Raw genomic sequence first — 15,159 nt, forward strand, 5'->3', positions numbered from 1 at the left:
GCAGCGGTGAATGATGGGGGCGTGTGTATGAGGATGTAGGAGGTCTCCGCTGGATTTGTGTGTGTGTGTGTGAGAAAGAGAGAAAGAAGGGGAGTGTGGACAAATTACCTCTGCAAAGGATATTCACTCATGGGTCTTATTATTAGATACACCTGTACAATCTAACACAATCCAATACAGCAGCTCTGCAAAGGCCCTTTTTAACTCTGAGTTTGTTTCATTTCACCAAACAAAATTGCATTTTATTTGTTTTAGGCCTTTAAAAGTTTTTGCAACAAGCCAGTGTTAACAAATATAATTAAATAAAGCTCTGCTTTTTTTTTTGCAATGAAATCCACATACACAGCAGTATATAAAGCAGTATATAGATCTTCTTCTTTTCCTTTCGGCTGTTCCCTTCCAAAGGTCACCACAGTGAATCATGTGCCTCCATCTAACCCTGTCCTCTCCATCCTCTTCTCTCACACCAACTAACTTCATGTCCTCTCCCACTACATCCATAAATCTCTCCTTTGGTCTTCCTCTGAACCTCCTGCCTGGCAGCTCCAACCTCAGGTGATGCCAACTCTTGCACCAATGTAATTTTCATTATTTCAATATAACTCTTTTATAAACTCTTTAAACATATTTGTTGCTCCTGATGATGAAAAAGATGTGTACTAGCTGAATATGCATTAATAATGCAGCATTATTATCTTAGGGTTAGGGTTAAGTTTGCTTTATTTCAAATTTAGTTTATTATTTAGTGTCACTACAGTAAACAATGTAGTTAGTGGGAGCATGATACTGGGTGATAATCTTCCTTTTCACCTTCTTCAGCATCATGTCAAAATATTTATGGGGAGCAGACGTGAATCTGTTATGTCTTCTGTCTCATATTTGTGTTTAATGATGAGCACATTTTGACATCGATGGACATAATATTCCTTTCTACGCCATTCCCCACATGCCAGCAACACAGCCCGTTTGCAAGGACACTCTCTTTGCAAGCGCATGCACCCATCCATTAATGAAACCTTTTTTGAAATGCTATTTGCTTTACATTCATTTTTAATATAAATATTTAAATTCTTCTACCCAAACAAGGCTCATATTGAGAAATAGTTGAGTGTATGCGTCCTATACTGTGGGAAATAATGTGGACGAACAGAGTTCTTTGTGATTTATTCCAAAGCAAGAAGAAAAATGCAGCCTTGAGCCCTTGACATGACCACACACACGCTCTCTATCACGGGCACATACACTCTCACGCAGTTTCGCTTGCACACAAGGAAAGAGAGAAGCAGAAGGATAGAGAGTGAGTAAGTCAAAAAGAGTCTGACAAACACAGGTGCACAAAGGAGTGGCTATGAAGGACTGAGGAACATCTATGCAGTGCGTGTGCTGATACATCGTGTAAATTTGTGGATTAATCTGTTACAAACAGATTAGTTTTCACCTCTGCAGAATACAACCACCCTCCTTGTTCAGTGAGCCGATAAATGATTGAAACGTTGAGGGCTGGTTGTTTAGGGGGGTTAAGTTTCAGAGCCTTTTTTTTTGCATTTCAATAGACTTAGTAAGACATTTTCCTGGACTGATTGGTAACATTATTAGATACTACACTTACTACAATGTGGTGTAAAAATCTCTGCTCTTTCAATATACACATTCTCATGTTGATTGATTTGTCTTTCACTTTCATAGCTCACTTGGTTGTGATGACAGTGTAATTCTCTGCACAGTCAAATGTAATTAGGCATTAAACCTGTGATTTTGTTCATCATTAGAGTTTTCAAATGGCTCCAAGGACAGATCAGAATGTCTTATTTTCACATTCTTTCATTCATGACCATATTTCTTTTAAAGGTAATTAAATTCTTGCATGACATGTAATAACAATATTTCATTGCGCTTGTAACAATGTCGCCAACTGTAAAAATGACTAACTAGACTTGTTTCGAAAGCATTTATTGTATATAGATAAAGAAAGGTGAACCAAATCTGATGATGTATGGGTTGTCTTCAAATGGACAGTGTAGACTCCACTAAAGTTCAGTCACTAGTCGTCATACATCCAGCTGTTGTTTTCTGAAAGGACACATCTATCTCTAAATATTCAAGGTGCAGACTGACAAAATGTAACGGATTTGGGACTGTTGAAAATTGAAGTTGCTTCTTATTTGTCCTTTCAAAATAACAGAGCTGTGTCTTTATCTTTTTCTTCTAACTGGCTGTGGTCAAGGACAGCACAGTGGCAGATGGCTACAGCCTAACACAAGCTTTTTGTCTAGCACAAGATGTTCAGCAAAAGACAAAAAGAAAGCAAAACAAGATAGTGAGACTTGGGAGATGTTTATTGAAATAGCAGGTCCTTGCGGCTTCTCTCACCTGAGGATGCAAGCTCAACTCTGCAGGCTCAGCGATCTTTCATCTGGCAAACAGCAACTCTGCAGAGACTTCTACTGTTCACTGCACTGAGTCATACTTCAAAGCCCTGCTTGGTGTATGCAGGGGGGTATTTATGTGCATCCACTGTCCCAGATAGAGGGAGTGGGACTTGTGAGAAAAGGTGCTGCTTTCCTTACGTCGATGAAGTGAGAGGAGAAAGGAAATAGCAGGGACGTGGGAGAATCTGCAACTTGTAGATACATTAGTTTGTTAGAAGCAGATTGTTAAAGTAATATTTTTACTTTCTGAGAACCATGATTGTTCACATTTGACACAAGACAAGCAAATCCACTCTGTTGACAGCCCTACATTAGAGATATTAAGGAGAATTAATTTTAAAACAGCAAATATTGAAAATCACTGAAGTTACCAACCCCCGCCCCAACCATGACAATTTGCCTACTTGCACACTCTGAAGCTCACAAATTATTGCATTACAATTAGCTCAATTGCTTTAAAAATAAAAAGGAGTTTGCTTTATCTGGGTGCAGAACAATTTGTTTGGCACAGAGCAGTTGCCAGGCAACCAGTGGGGACTGCTTGATGTTAATTCAAGCAAGACAGCAAGTTTTGACACTTTGTTGTAGTATGGATCAAATGAACAAGATATGTGTTTGTGTGACTTTCCGATGTGGCAGCCTGATAAGTAGATCACAGAGCTAGCAGCTACAGCAGCGTGTCAGACAGACAGGCGTGAGAATATTTCTTATCTGCTCATCTACTGCAACGCTCCTCCGCAAAGTGTTTTTGCCAGAATGTTGAACAACTCCTTTAAGATCTTCCTTCTAACATAATCAAATCATGTTTTATTTATATAGCCCAGTATCCCAATCACAAATTTGTCTTAAGAGGCTGAAGCCTGCAACATCCACCCTTTGCCTTTACCCTCAAATTGGGTAAAGACCCACCCCCTTTATGACAGGTTAGAAAATATGCAAGCTGCTATTACTTTGTCTTAATCACAGTGATCTGCTTCTGTGGCTGAGTGAGATGTAATATGGACACAAGTGTTGCTGCAATGGGAGCAAATACCAACACACAAACGCACTCCCGGCTCACTTGGGTAATATTTTATTTACTCATTAAACTTCAAAACTATTTTTCATAATAAATTTCCACTTTATGTTCATCAAAGAACCGTAACAATAAAAATAAAAGTAAATACTGTAGAAAAATTGTACATATAGAAAATAAACATGGTTAATGAACACCTAGATGTAAAATCCCATTGGTTGAGACACCTCCTGTTTCTGATGGCAACACAACAGAGACAGAGAGAGAGAGACAGAGTGAGAGAGAGAGAGAGAGAGAGAGAGAGAGAGAGAGAGAGGGAAAAGAAAGCGATAGACACAGGAACTGGGAGAGCAGATAGGGAAACGTACTAAACAAGGGGAAAACAGGAAGAGAGGAAAAGGAGGTCGAAAAGGCCAGTTAAGTATGGAGAGAATAAGGGAAAATGTTAAGTTGATTTTGACAGAATACTTTGATATCCCACACACAGTCCTTCTCATGTCGTTTCTCGCCCTTGTCCATTTTGCATGCATCTGGCTGGTTGGTTACATTGCTTGGAAGAACTGAAGGGGCGTGTCCGTGACTGTTTGTATTGATATATCATGAGGCTACAATTCTCGCGCTATAGAGGGCTCGGACACGGCAGAAGTCCATAAACAGATAATTATCCCACAGCCCATCGGAAACCCATCTGTCTGTCCTGTATTGGTCATGTCATTAGTATTGATAAACTAATAGCATCAAGACAAAAGGATGCAAAGACAAAGAGAGGAAAGGCAGAACCAATGAAATCAAAGCAACTCAAGTTGTCATATAGCCAATGGCATCATGAACTGGACTTTTCTATCTATTAGCAACATATGGTAACATTTACTTAGTTCTGTTTTTGATTCTTTTCCTCAGCTGGTTTTTGCTATAAAAGGTGGTTGTTTAGTGGGCGTGGCCTATAAGAAAACAAGGTGTGGCCTGTGGTGGGCGCACACATCCAAGTGTTGCACTAGAGTTACATTGCAACCCGCAACACTCTCCTCCTCCTCCTCCTCCTCCTCCTGTCCCCAGAAACAAACAAACATACCACCTCTGGACTTAGAGGGACACGCAACCACTCCACTCCACAGCTCAGAGATTCAGGCATGCAGCACACTCGAGATGGTCATATTTTGTCAATGAGGATTTAAACTGAGAATCCATTCAGAGATTAAAATATTGTTGAAGCCCACAGACTGAAAACCATTTGAAGTGCCTAGTTAGGAATACTCCAAGCCAAGGTGTTAAGCTTATGATGGTGCTTCACTTCATAACCTCTGGAGTTTCAACGCAGTATTAAATCACACGGAGTAAGATGATTCACGTGCAATAAGATCCCCCCTCCCTTCCCCCAAAGAGTTTATACTGCCCAAATGTTCTTCATTTTCATCGTTATCATTGCCATAACAATTATCATAATGGTTATTTTCACCATTGTCTTCTTGTACAGTTTTCAGCGTCAGTTATGAAGATATGGTGGGTCTTTAGCATTGCAGGTTCACGTATGTCTGCATGTGTAGAATGTGTGTGGGCATGTGTGCTGTATTTATGTGTGCGACTCCACAGTCGTGCACGACTGGTGTCTGTAGGTAGCATCTGAAGTCTCAAGTATCCTCTCCAGGAAATTATCTCTCAGTTTTCTGCTGATTCCACCTCCATGATTTACAGGGCACAGTAAAGCATCTGTCTCTGTAGCGTAACAACCACAGCACCATGCGTTATATTAACAGCACCAGCCCTGCCTCTGTCTATTCATCACTGTCTGTATGGCTACACTCGGATTTCCTGTCCTGTTGCTTGGGATTAGGCTTGGACTTTTGGTGTGTTGGTTTCTTCAGCATCCTCATCACGCTTCATTGAGTCCCGTCTGCTAACAGGGAGGAAGGCCAAGAAGCTTGGAGGAGACACTTAGTGCTTGCCTTGGTGCTTTAACATCATGTTTGTTCTTGTGCTCTGCCTCTTCCTCAACACACTCGGTCTGCCATGTGGTTCACTTAAAGTCTTCTTTGACCTCTATGAGTCCAACTTGACAGGTCTTACTTCAGCAGGGGAGTGACTGATCATTTTTTCTGGCTGGTGCTGAAATGGTTCATAGCTGGGGATTGAACTGGTGCTTTCTAAATCATTTGGAATGGTGTTTATGTTCATAAAACAAGCCTCTCTCCGAGGATCTGCTCATTGGTAAATACTGTACAATACGGGTCCATGCCCTTGGGCCAGTCTGGGTGCTTGGGTGTATGTTTGTGCTTAAATGTCATTGTGTGTTTGTGCTTGAATGTGTGTGTGTGCAGGTGTAATAATTAGAGAGTAAACATTAAAATCGGCATGTCTATGTCAGTGTGCATGTCTGTATTTTTTTGAGAATATATCTATTTATGTACATATACCGTTATATATAAAGGCGTATGCGTATATGTCTGTGTATTAGACATCTTCCACCTCAGACGTAGTACTCCTTGTCTTTGTTCTTCTTGTTTTTGGAGATTTTGGCAATGCCCAGAGGCTTGTCCTTGGCGCTGCCGTTGGGCTGTGTGGCCGAATTGCTGATATAGTTGCGGCTCTCGTCCACGTGGTAGGAGCCTTCATCACGGTTGCGGTACTTGTACATAGCATAGAGGAGGATGAGGATGCAGAGGGCAGCGGCTGCCACGATGCCCACCACCATGCCTGTAGTGCTGCTGCTCTCCCGCACCACCTCTGAAGGACCTGGGAACACCTTTACATCTGGCAGTGGTGGGCGTGCTGCAAGGAGACAGGGGAGGAGTGTGATATTAAAGTAGAAATCTACGGCATCCATTATTAATTTGAATTACATGTGAAGATGGTGGGAGGAGAGCTGAGGCAAGATGATATAATGAATCATCATGATGAACTTTTTGACATGTATTTTGCATAATGCTATATGCTGTCAATGAAACGCTGCAGCTTACAGCCAAAGCTGTTTCCATATTATCACATAATGTGTAAGCAGATTACATTACGCCATGTTGAGAGGAGGGCCAGACCACAGGTGCACGTTATATCAATTTTTATTTTGACACTTCATGACATGCACAGGTGAAAAAAAACACCGGTTTAAATTATAGTTGGTAAAATAATTTGCACACAAGTTATTTGGGCTGCATAGATACAAGGAGGAGGAAAGAAAAGAGGAAGGAAGGGGAAGAGCATTGGATATAAGGATGAACACTGAGGGATAAGGGAGGATGATGAGAGGGTATGAAAGAAAACTAAAAGACGTGACTGAAGATTGGATATGGGAATGAAAATATTAGGACATGCCTGGAGGCAAAAATCAAAGTGGAAATGAGAAATTCATTGTAGCCGGGGACAAAGCGGCGAGAAAACACTGCATCGGTGAATCTGGAGGACACATGGGGGTGAGGGAACTTAAGAAGGTGAAGTCTAAGTTTGTAGACAGTTCTCACCTGAACTCGGGTCACAAGGATCGATGTCTTCATCATCGCTGGGACACTCGGCTGAAGCCACCAGGAGGTCGTCTGCCGACTATGGAGAGAGAGAGAGAGAGAGAGAGAGAGAGAGAGAGGATTAAGAAAAATTAGGAACATAAATACAGACATTGAGGCAACCATTTATCAAAAACATATCAAAAATAAAAAAAAAACAGCAAATGATCTACACCCCTTTCTACGTGTGAGCACACAGAACCAATATATCATCCATCCATTTCCCAGTTTGCCACCGACACCCTTGCGTGTTACAGCCCCCAGCAATGGCAAGCAGCCAAAACCAGAGAACCAAGAAAAAAAATTAATGAGAAGGGAAAGGAGAAATATTGAAAACCACAAGGGGACAGCGAATTATCATGTCCTACTCTCTTGAACACCCCCTTCATTTTTTTTCTCCTCGTCTTTCTGTCTTCTGCACGTATTTGCTTCTTGTCTTCACTGTCCATTTAAGATTGACATTCATTAATTTATGTTGGAAAATGCACAGGCCAAAGCTAAAAAGAAGAATAAATCAGTTTTCATTAAAATTTTTCAAAGCGCTTTATGGTTCATGGAAATCTCCTTTGTTTAAGACACACGCTCCATAGGCAGCATGTCAACAGGTAACTTATATTTAACCTCTACCCCACATCAACCAAGTGATATCTCAAAAACTGCTCTTTCAGTGTGCCTCTCTCCCTCTCTATGGAAAAGGCGCCCTTTTTCCTCTCATCCCTGCTCCTCCTGTTGCCATGGCAACTCTAAGTTCAGTGTTAAAAATGATGGGGAATGGCAAAAAAAGGGAGTGTGCACCCTCAGATGGGACCTGTACATTGATTTGCCATTCCATCCAAGGTGTGAAAAAAGGGAATAAAAAGGGAGGAAGAGAGTGAAAGATAGATGGACGAATAAAAGGAATTACAAGAGGAGGTGACTAGGGAAAAATAGTGAGAGAAAAGAAGAAGGAATAGGAGGAGAAGGACTTCAAAGTGCTGCGGTCTTTACTTAACACTGCTAATGTGCTCTGCATATTCATAAACTACTGTTAAACATCTTCTGTCTTGAGTGTGTGTGTGATAATGTGTGTGCATATATATATATATATATATATATATATATATATATATATATATATATATATATATATATATATATATATATATATATATATATATATATATATATATATATATATATATATATATATAGAGTGTGTGTGTGTGTGTATGTGCGTTTTAACCACACTGGGTGCTCAGTGCCAGTATTAAATTAAAATTGGATTGTGATGCATTGCAGTAGAACTTAGCAACCCACAATAAAGGAGCGGCAGAGCTATAAAAGAGAGGAGCTCTAGAGGCAGATTACAACCAGACCGGAACAGAATTCAAACCAAATCAAAGTAGTAAGTGGTCGATCATGTTTTAGCTTAAACTTACAGCCATTATTTCTCACAGAAGTTTATTAGGCAGTGAATCTGTCCTTGTTTTCGCAATTTTCTTGCCCACTTGACTTTGTAAAAACGCAGTTTACCTAAGGTTAAAGAAGCGACCACTTAGTTTATTCATCTGAAAAACCCTGCGCTGGCCTTGTATAGTGTGGTCTTGGTCCCGACAAGTCTGCTGTGGCTTAGTTTGGCCTGAAACATATATTAGATTATTGATGCTTGACTCTGTCTCTTTCCTCCGCTGCCTTTCCAATCAGTTCTGCCCACTGGGCTGTCAAATGCTGCTAGAGTGAGCTTAGCCTCTGGAATCCGGCCAGTCAATAAACCTTTGTGCATTTGCCAGGATCCAAATAGCACAAGAACCAATCAGTCAGTAGGAAACACATCACCCCTGACATCTGTCACCAATCAATGTCAAGCCACCATACTTTATTATTCTTCCAAAGACACGTATGTGCCATCCACAGGTGCCTGTATTGAAATATGATTTTAGCTTTAAAAAAAAAAAAAAAGACAAGTAAATTTAACATGGCCCCTCCTCTGATCTGTGGCATCACCCTGTCAGCTGACCACCCCTTTGAAATAGGGGGATGTCAATTGGACTATTGATCCACCTATCACATGGGAGACAATAAACAAGAGGAAAATTAGAGACAGAAGTCAATAAACTACAGAAGTTTATAGAAGATGTGCTAAAAAGATATGTACAAAAAACCTCTACCCCTCCAACCACCCTCCATCTTGCCCTCCTTCTGTCCCTCCCCCTATGTCCCCATCTTTTCTAAGAGCATGCTGACATAATGATGGTCACAGATGCACAATGATAGGAAGGAAAAATACAGCAGGTAAAAGGAAAGGAGTGAGAGGACACGAAGAGAAAAGACTGCATGCTGAAAGAGCAAATCACTACCTGAGCAGCCGAACAGTGCCAACGACCATCCATGCCTCCCTGACTGCCTAGTTCACACATAGTAGCTGCACTCTGTCCTCACACACTCTTGCAGAAGATTCAACAGCTTATCTGCTACTTTCACAACTGGAAATCACACACGCATATTCACACAAGCTCCATAATAACCAAACATGCTCCATTGGTCTATTTCTATTTAGGCACATCTACAGAGGCACACAAGCATACACCAAATCGGGCTGAAGTTGGCAGGCTGATGAAGAGATCCTGACGAGAGAGGAGAGAAGCTAGCTCCACTACTGCAGATGGTGAGATAGACTCATACACCGCCTGCATTAACAGCCTATCACTGGAGCTCAACCACAGAGGGAGGGAGGGAGAGAAGAGAGGAGGGGGAAGTGATGGGTAAATATGGAAAGATATGGAGGGAGAGAGAGTAAAGGAGTCAGGAGAGGAAAAGAGAATAGGAGGAAGAATGTCCAGAAGATGGATAGCAAGGCGTAACAAAAAGAGAAGGAAGAAAAAGATTTGAAAGATGTGGACATATCATGAAACACAGTACAAACAAAGCAGACAAGATGGGAGAAAGCGAACGAGAGAGAGAGATTCTCTGAAAGCTGATAGAAGTGTCACCTGATTTGTGATACCTAACTGCTCTGAGCTTCAGGTTTTTTTTTCTGCCTGCCCATCAAACACAGGTACATACATACACAAGAACATGCACAAACAAGACACCAAACATCAAACTCAAACTGAAGCTCTGTGAATCACAGCAGCCTCTAGCATAAACACACACGCACACATACACACATGCATATGCCCCCCCCAAACACACACACACACACACGCACACACACACACATACACTCACATAATCTCTTCACTCTTTTTCTGACTGGTGCTCAGCTGTCATGCATTATTAATCCATTCCACTTTTCAACATGAGAAAAAAAAATTCAATAAACTGTGGACTTCAGGAAGATGCACATAACACATTAGTACTGCACAAAGTAGGTACAGTGGGAGTAAACCCATGGGGCAACTTAGGCTCATCCACTTCAACGCACATAAACGTGGGGTGTGGGCATGAAATTGATATAGTGTTTGAACCCATAGCACATCTTGAAGACATCTCCACTGCCCCTCCTCTGATGCAATGTGCTGCAATACAAGCCTATTGTTCTCAATCCACCTGAGTGTGTGTGTATGTGTGTGTGAATTCTGTGTTTGTCTCTACATTGTATGTGTGTGCTGGTTAAGGCCAGGTTGGTTGCCAGGCAACACAAGGCAGCCTCAATGGAGAAGCTGTAGATTCTTCTTAAACAAGACAAACGCACACACACTCAAACATGCAGAGTTTTGGGGCCAGCAGGAGTGATTCCACTCACAAAGATGAAATGCACACACTGCAGTATGTTCAGGCGTATAGAAGACCTGACCTAGTTCTCATACATGGACATACTGAGTCCAGTGCAAGACTGCATCCCAGATTTAGCACCGACATCAGCATATCATATAAGCAGAAATAGATTAAAACCACATACACAAAAACAGGGAGAGAGACGGAGAGGTGAAGTGTGAAAACAAGCTCCTGTGTCAATGCTGTCATTCTGCACCGCAATCCATCCAGCTCTCATATCCATTATTGATGCCTGAGGCTTTACTCACAGCACTGTGCGTTCTATTATTTATGTCTGAAACAGCTGGCGGTTTATACACAGAGGACCTATTCTCTATGGGAGTCTGGATAGGAGAGTGAAAGCAAAGCAGCGGGTAGTGGGGCTCACTATCTCCATGGCAACTTGTATCACTGGGAAAAAAAATCTTTTCAGTGCGGCAGGCTGGCACACAGTTTTATAACACAGAAGAAGAACTGCAGTACACACAGACGCCCACAAAGAGCATGACAACATCTCAGTAGAGATCTGAACAATACACCAAAAGAGTCTGCAGGGTGCCTGCTGATAATGTATCTTCTGACATTACCATCAACTTCGCAGTTACATCAACTATAAATAAGCTTAATAACAGTTATATGTTTTTGCTGTAGAGTTCCATTTGCATCAGTTTACTGGGTGCATATTATGTGAAACTTATTACTGCATCCATTAACGTAAGCATTTCCCCTCCTATAATTTAGTGGGTAGGAACCACTTAGTGGAAAATTGGCCATCCATTCATGTTAATGTGCTGTTGCAGAAAAAAATGTATGTGAGCACTATTGATTAAATGTTTCTGGCTCTACTATATATTTGATATTACAGTGTAAAAATGTAGGGTCCAACAGTGGGTAACTAAGCCACGGACAAATCTAGTCGCAGTGTTATGTGCCCTAGCATTTCTACCAGGCCACCACTTAGCTCTGTATTTTTTCTGGGGAAATTTCATATTTTGATTTTATTAATGCATTTACAGAGCAAATAATATCAAAGTAATCACTCATCAGCTAAAAAACATACATATCCCATTGAAAGAGACAACATTACAACATTATTTCCCTTATGTACAGTAACATGTTGGATCTCTTACAAGTGAACTCAAGTGAACTTTTAGATATATGGTATTTTTTTATTACAGATTTATAAATCATTAATTGAAGCATTGTGTGTGTGTTACATATGTTGTACATTTTTTTATGACGATGATTTCTTATTTTACCTTATGTACTTTTTATACACAGAAGACATTTGAACTAGCTTCTGTCCATTTGTTTTCATGTCTTATGCTGTTCTTTTACCTAATGTGTGTAGTGCACTATGCAAAACAGCTTTAATTGCCTCTGTGTTTGAAATGTGAGATATAAATAAACTTGCCTTGTCCCGAGTAGAGATTGAAACATTTGCATGTCTCCTGACAGAACTTCAGTGCTCTAGTCTTTTATAAGTGGGCTCTTTGCATGCTAATCCTCTTACTGAGCTTGAAAAAAAAAAGCAAATTAACACTTATAAATTACCCATTGTCACACCAAAGGATGATGTGTGTGGGGTGATGGGACATACTGTATGAGAACAAGATATCAGAGGAATTACATTTACAACAGTTGATGTGTGTGCACCCACACATCACAGGGATTCAATTGGTTTTCCCTACACAGGCTACTGGAGAACAGTGTACAAATATGATTGTGCTCTGACCTGCTGTGTGGCGCCCTGTTTCCTGTTGGTGGCTGTGGTGGTTGTGATGCCGCTTATTGAGGGGGCGGAGTCAGAGCGGTTGCCTCCAGCCGCAGCATTGGACTGTGGCGTGATGGAGGAGGACGGCATATCGCCGACAAGTCGTGCGCTGCCCTCCACTCTGATGTGCGGGTGCCCCTCTGCGGCCATGTTGAGGATGCGAAGGCCATTGTAGTAGAGGCCAGACAGCTGGCCCTGGAACATGCCGGCACCTTGCTCACCTCCGCCAACACGCACAGTCGTCTGGCTGTTGAAGATGGTCAGCTGACGACCTACACACACGCAAAAACCCACACACCAAAGACACACAGCCACACCAAGAAAAAGGTGGACAGACACACGCAAATACAGTCACACACACATACATACCAGCGGTCACATATGTGCATACACACACACACAAGAGTGTTTGAGTGTTACACATTCCACCACCCCCAAGCCATGGTGAGAGGATGGGACAGATTAAGCATGGCAGAGCAAATCGAAGCCGTGGAGAAACCGTGGAGAGGGCTGAGACTAAAAGCGATAAGAGGAACAGAAAACAGAGAAAAAGAAGTAGAGGGGAGGGGAGGCAAGGAGACTGAGAAGTCGAGAAGAAGGATGAAGAGGCAAAGAACAGAGGGAGGAGAAAGAGGCAGCAGATGAGAAAAGTCAGAGGGCCCTGGGAAGACAGGGCTGACAGATGGTTGCTATGGTGATATGGTGTGCGGCACGACATTGTATTTGAAGGAGCAAAAGACAGGCAGACAGAAAGACAGTACCAGAAAACTGTTGTAACAGCCCTATGAAGCATGCACAGGTTATAAGCTCTAGCACTGCTCACTGTTAAAGGGACTAGAGGCTAATTTAAGGAGCTCTGCTGAAGTTTAGGAGGAAAACTTTTACATTTTTTTCAAAAAGCATTGCTCTATTATTCATTTCAAATTTACGTAATTCTTACATGACACAATACTTTGCACATACTTTAATTTGATTACAAATTTTTTTCAAGATATAATCTTTAGTAAATGCTTTATTGTTTACAATTTGATAATAAACAAAATTATTAACCAGTCTTAAAAAGGAAACATCTTTTATCAGTAGTATTTTTCTATTTTCTCATTTATTCACATTTAATTCTCTCCATCGTCCCTTTAACCTGATATTATCAGATACACACTAACAAGATACGTTCACAGGCACTACAGTTTACACAGTATTACACACTACAGCTGCCCAACTTTTAAATACTTAGTTATGGATTTAGATTTTTAGATGTTAGTTGATGGTGCACAATATAGTATATTCAACTGCCTTCAAATTGTATTTTTTAAGCTCAAAGTTTTAAGGAATTTTAATCAGGGTTTTTACCTTTGTCGAGTAGCCAATCGTCAACTACTCGACCGAGCCGATAGGGGATTCGCTGTCTGGCGATGGCCAGGCGCTCGTTATCATTGTTGCCTTTAATTTAGAGATGAAAACACAGTAGTAATTACGCACATCCAAACGTGGTACAGGAGCTGGATACAAAAAGAACAGCAATGAAAAGAAAGTAATGGTCTGCTCATTGTTAGCATGCCACTGCGTTAAGGTAAGCTTGATGTGCTAAGAGAAGAGAAAACTGAATTCACTATGTTTCCAGTGAGCGGACTCTTACTCTCTGTTCATTGGATTTAATTTAAAGAGACATTTCAGGGGTTAACATCTGTAAGAGCACAGGGAAATAATGTTACAGCTACCACATACTGTCTATATGACTGACTGAGTTTAGAATTACATACAGGAAGAACCCTCAAACATACCTTACAACAACTAGCATTTAGCATTTTAACTATCAGCTACCTAAAGCCTGCACCTCATTGTGTTAAAGAGTACTGTCTAAGATTACCACTTTAAATATAAAAAACAACAAATATAAAAACAAAAACTATGTTCAACAAAATACACTTTTTTCTTTTTCTTATTTTTTCTCTCTAGTTAAAACATTTAACTCAAAATATGACAAGTTTTTAAATTATTGTTTGTCCAAAAATGCACCAACTGTTATTATTTTCTTTTATGGTGAGAAAAACAACTGACACCTGAATTGAATGTTTTCATAAATTACCTTTAACACTATTTAACAGGCCAAACATAAAATAGCTGGCTGGTATACAAGCTTGTAATAACTCATCTCATTTTATGGTTTAAAAACTCATGTTTCATATCAGATCACACATATTTCATTTCAAACACAATAACATGAAACAAAGCTGCAATTATATTTCTCATCCTCAGTGTTTGGATATAAACATTTATAGGAACACTGATGCGGTTCATCAATCAGAAATTGGGTTGATTTGGACTATGGTGTAGTTAACTGTGCCCCAGAATGGGGAGTGCTGTGTTGGGTCATTGGGTTGGGCTTATGTGGAGGGGGGGGGCAGGGCCTACCTGATGGATAGCGCTCTATGACTGGCAGGTCATCCAGTTGGAGGGTTGCGTTGCCCCCGCTGCGAGTGAACCGAATTATGTGGTATTTCCCATCGTTGACGAACTTGGAGCTCTCCTCGATGTTGATGTCATCGGTGCCAACATTAAATACTACTCTGATGTTGCCCTTGTCCTAAGGAAAAAGACGGAAACAAAAATGCCTTATGGGGACTGCAATTGTTTTAAAAAAAGGCAATGATATGATGTATTTCATGCCTGTAAGGTCCTATTTCATTGAGGTCATGTGGGTGCAAAGTAGGCAAC

The 15,159-nt window shown here is 40.9% G+C and overlaps 1 protein-coding gene across 18 annotated transcripts in view; it reads right to left on the reverse strand.

The window, feature by feature from the left end:
- Positions 1-3,485: 3,485 nt before the first annotated feature.
- The window catches only part of nrxn1a (neurexin 1a), a 71,037-nt gene continuing 59,363 nt past the window's right edge, over positions 3,486-15,159 (reverse strand). For 12 of the 18 annotated variants that reach the window (XM_067487804.1, XM_067487819.1, XM_067487811.1 and 9 more), the window contains 5 exons: positions 14,857-15,028; positions 13,795-13,884; positions 12,406-12,716; positions 6,897-6,975; positions 3,486-6,210 (listed from right to left, as the gene is read on the reverse strand). In XM_067487804.1, the coding sequence (XP_067343905.1) occupies positions 5,909-6,210; positions 6,897-6,975; positions 12,406-12,716; positions 13,795-13,884; positions 14,857-15,028 (954 nt within the window). In that variant the 3' untranslated portion in view covers positions 3,486-5,908. Of the gene's footprint in view, positions 6,211-6,896; positions 6,976-12,405; positions 12,717-13,794; positions 13,944-14,856; positions 15,029-15,159 lie in introns of those variants that run through there. The other 6 variants (XM_067487814.1, XM_067487816.1, XM_067487815.1 and 3 more) reach the window with 2 other exon arrangements.

The sequence above is a fragment of the Channa argus genome, chromosome 20 (assembly GCF_033026475.1).
Source record: "Channa argus isolate prfri chromosome 20, Channa argus male v1.0, whole genome shotgun sequence".
Classification (NCBI taxonomy): Eukaryota; Metazoa; Chordata; class Actinopteri; order Anabantiformes; family Channidae; genus Channa; species Channa argus.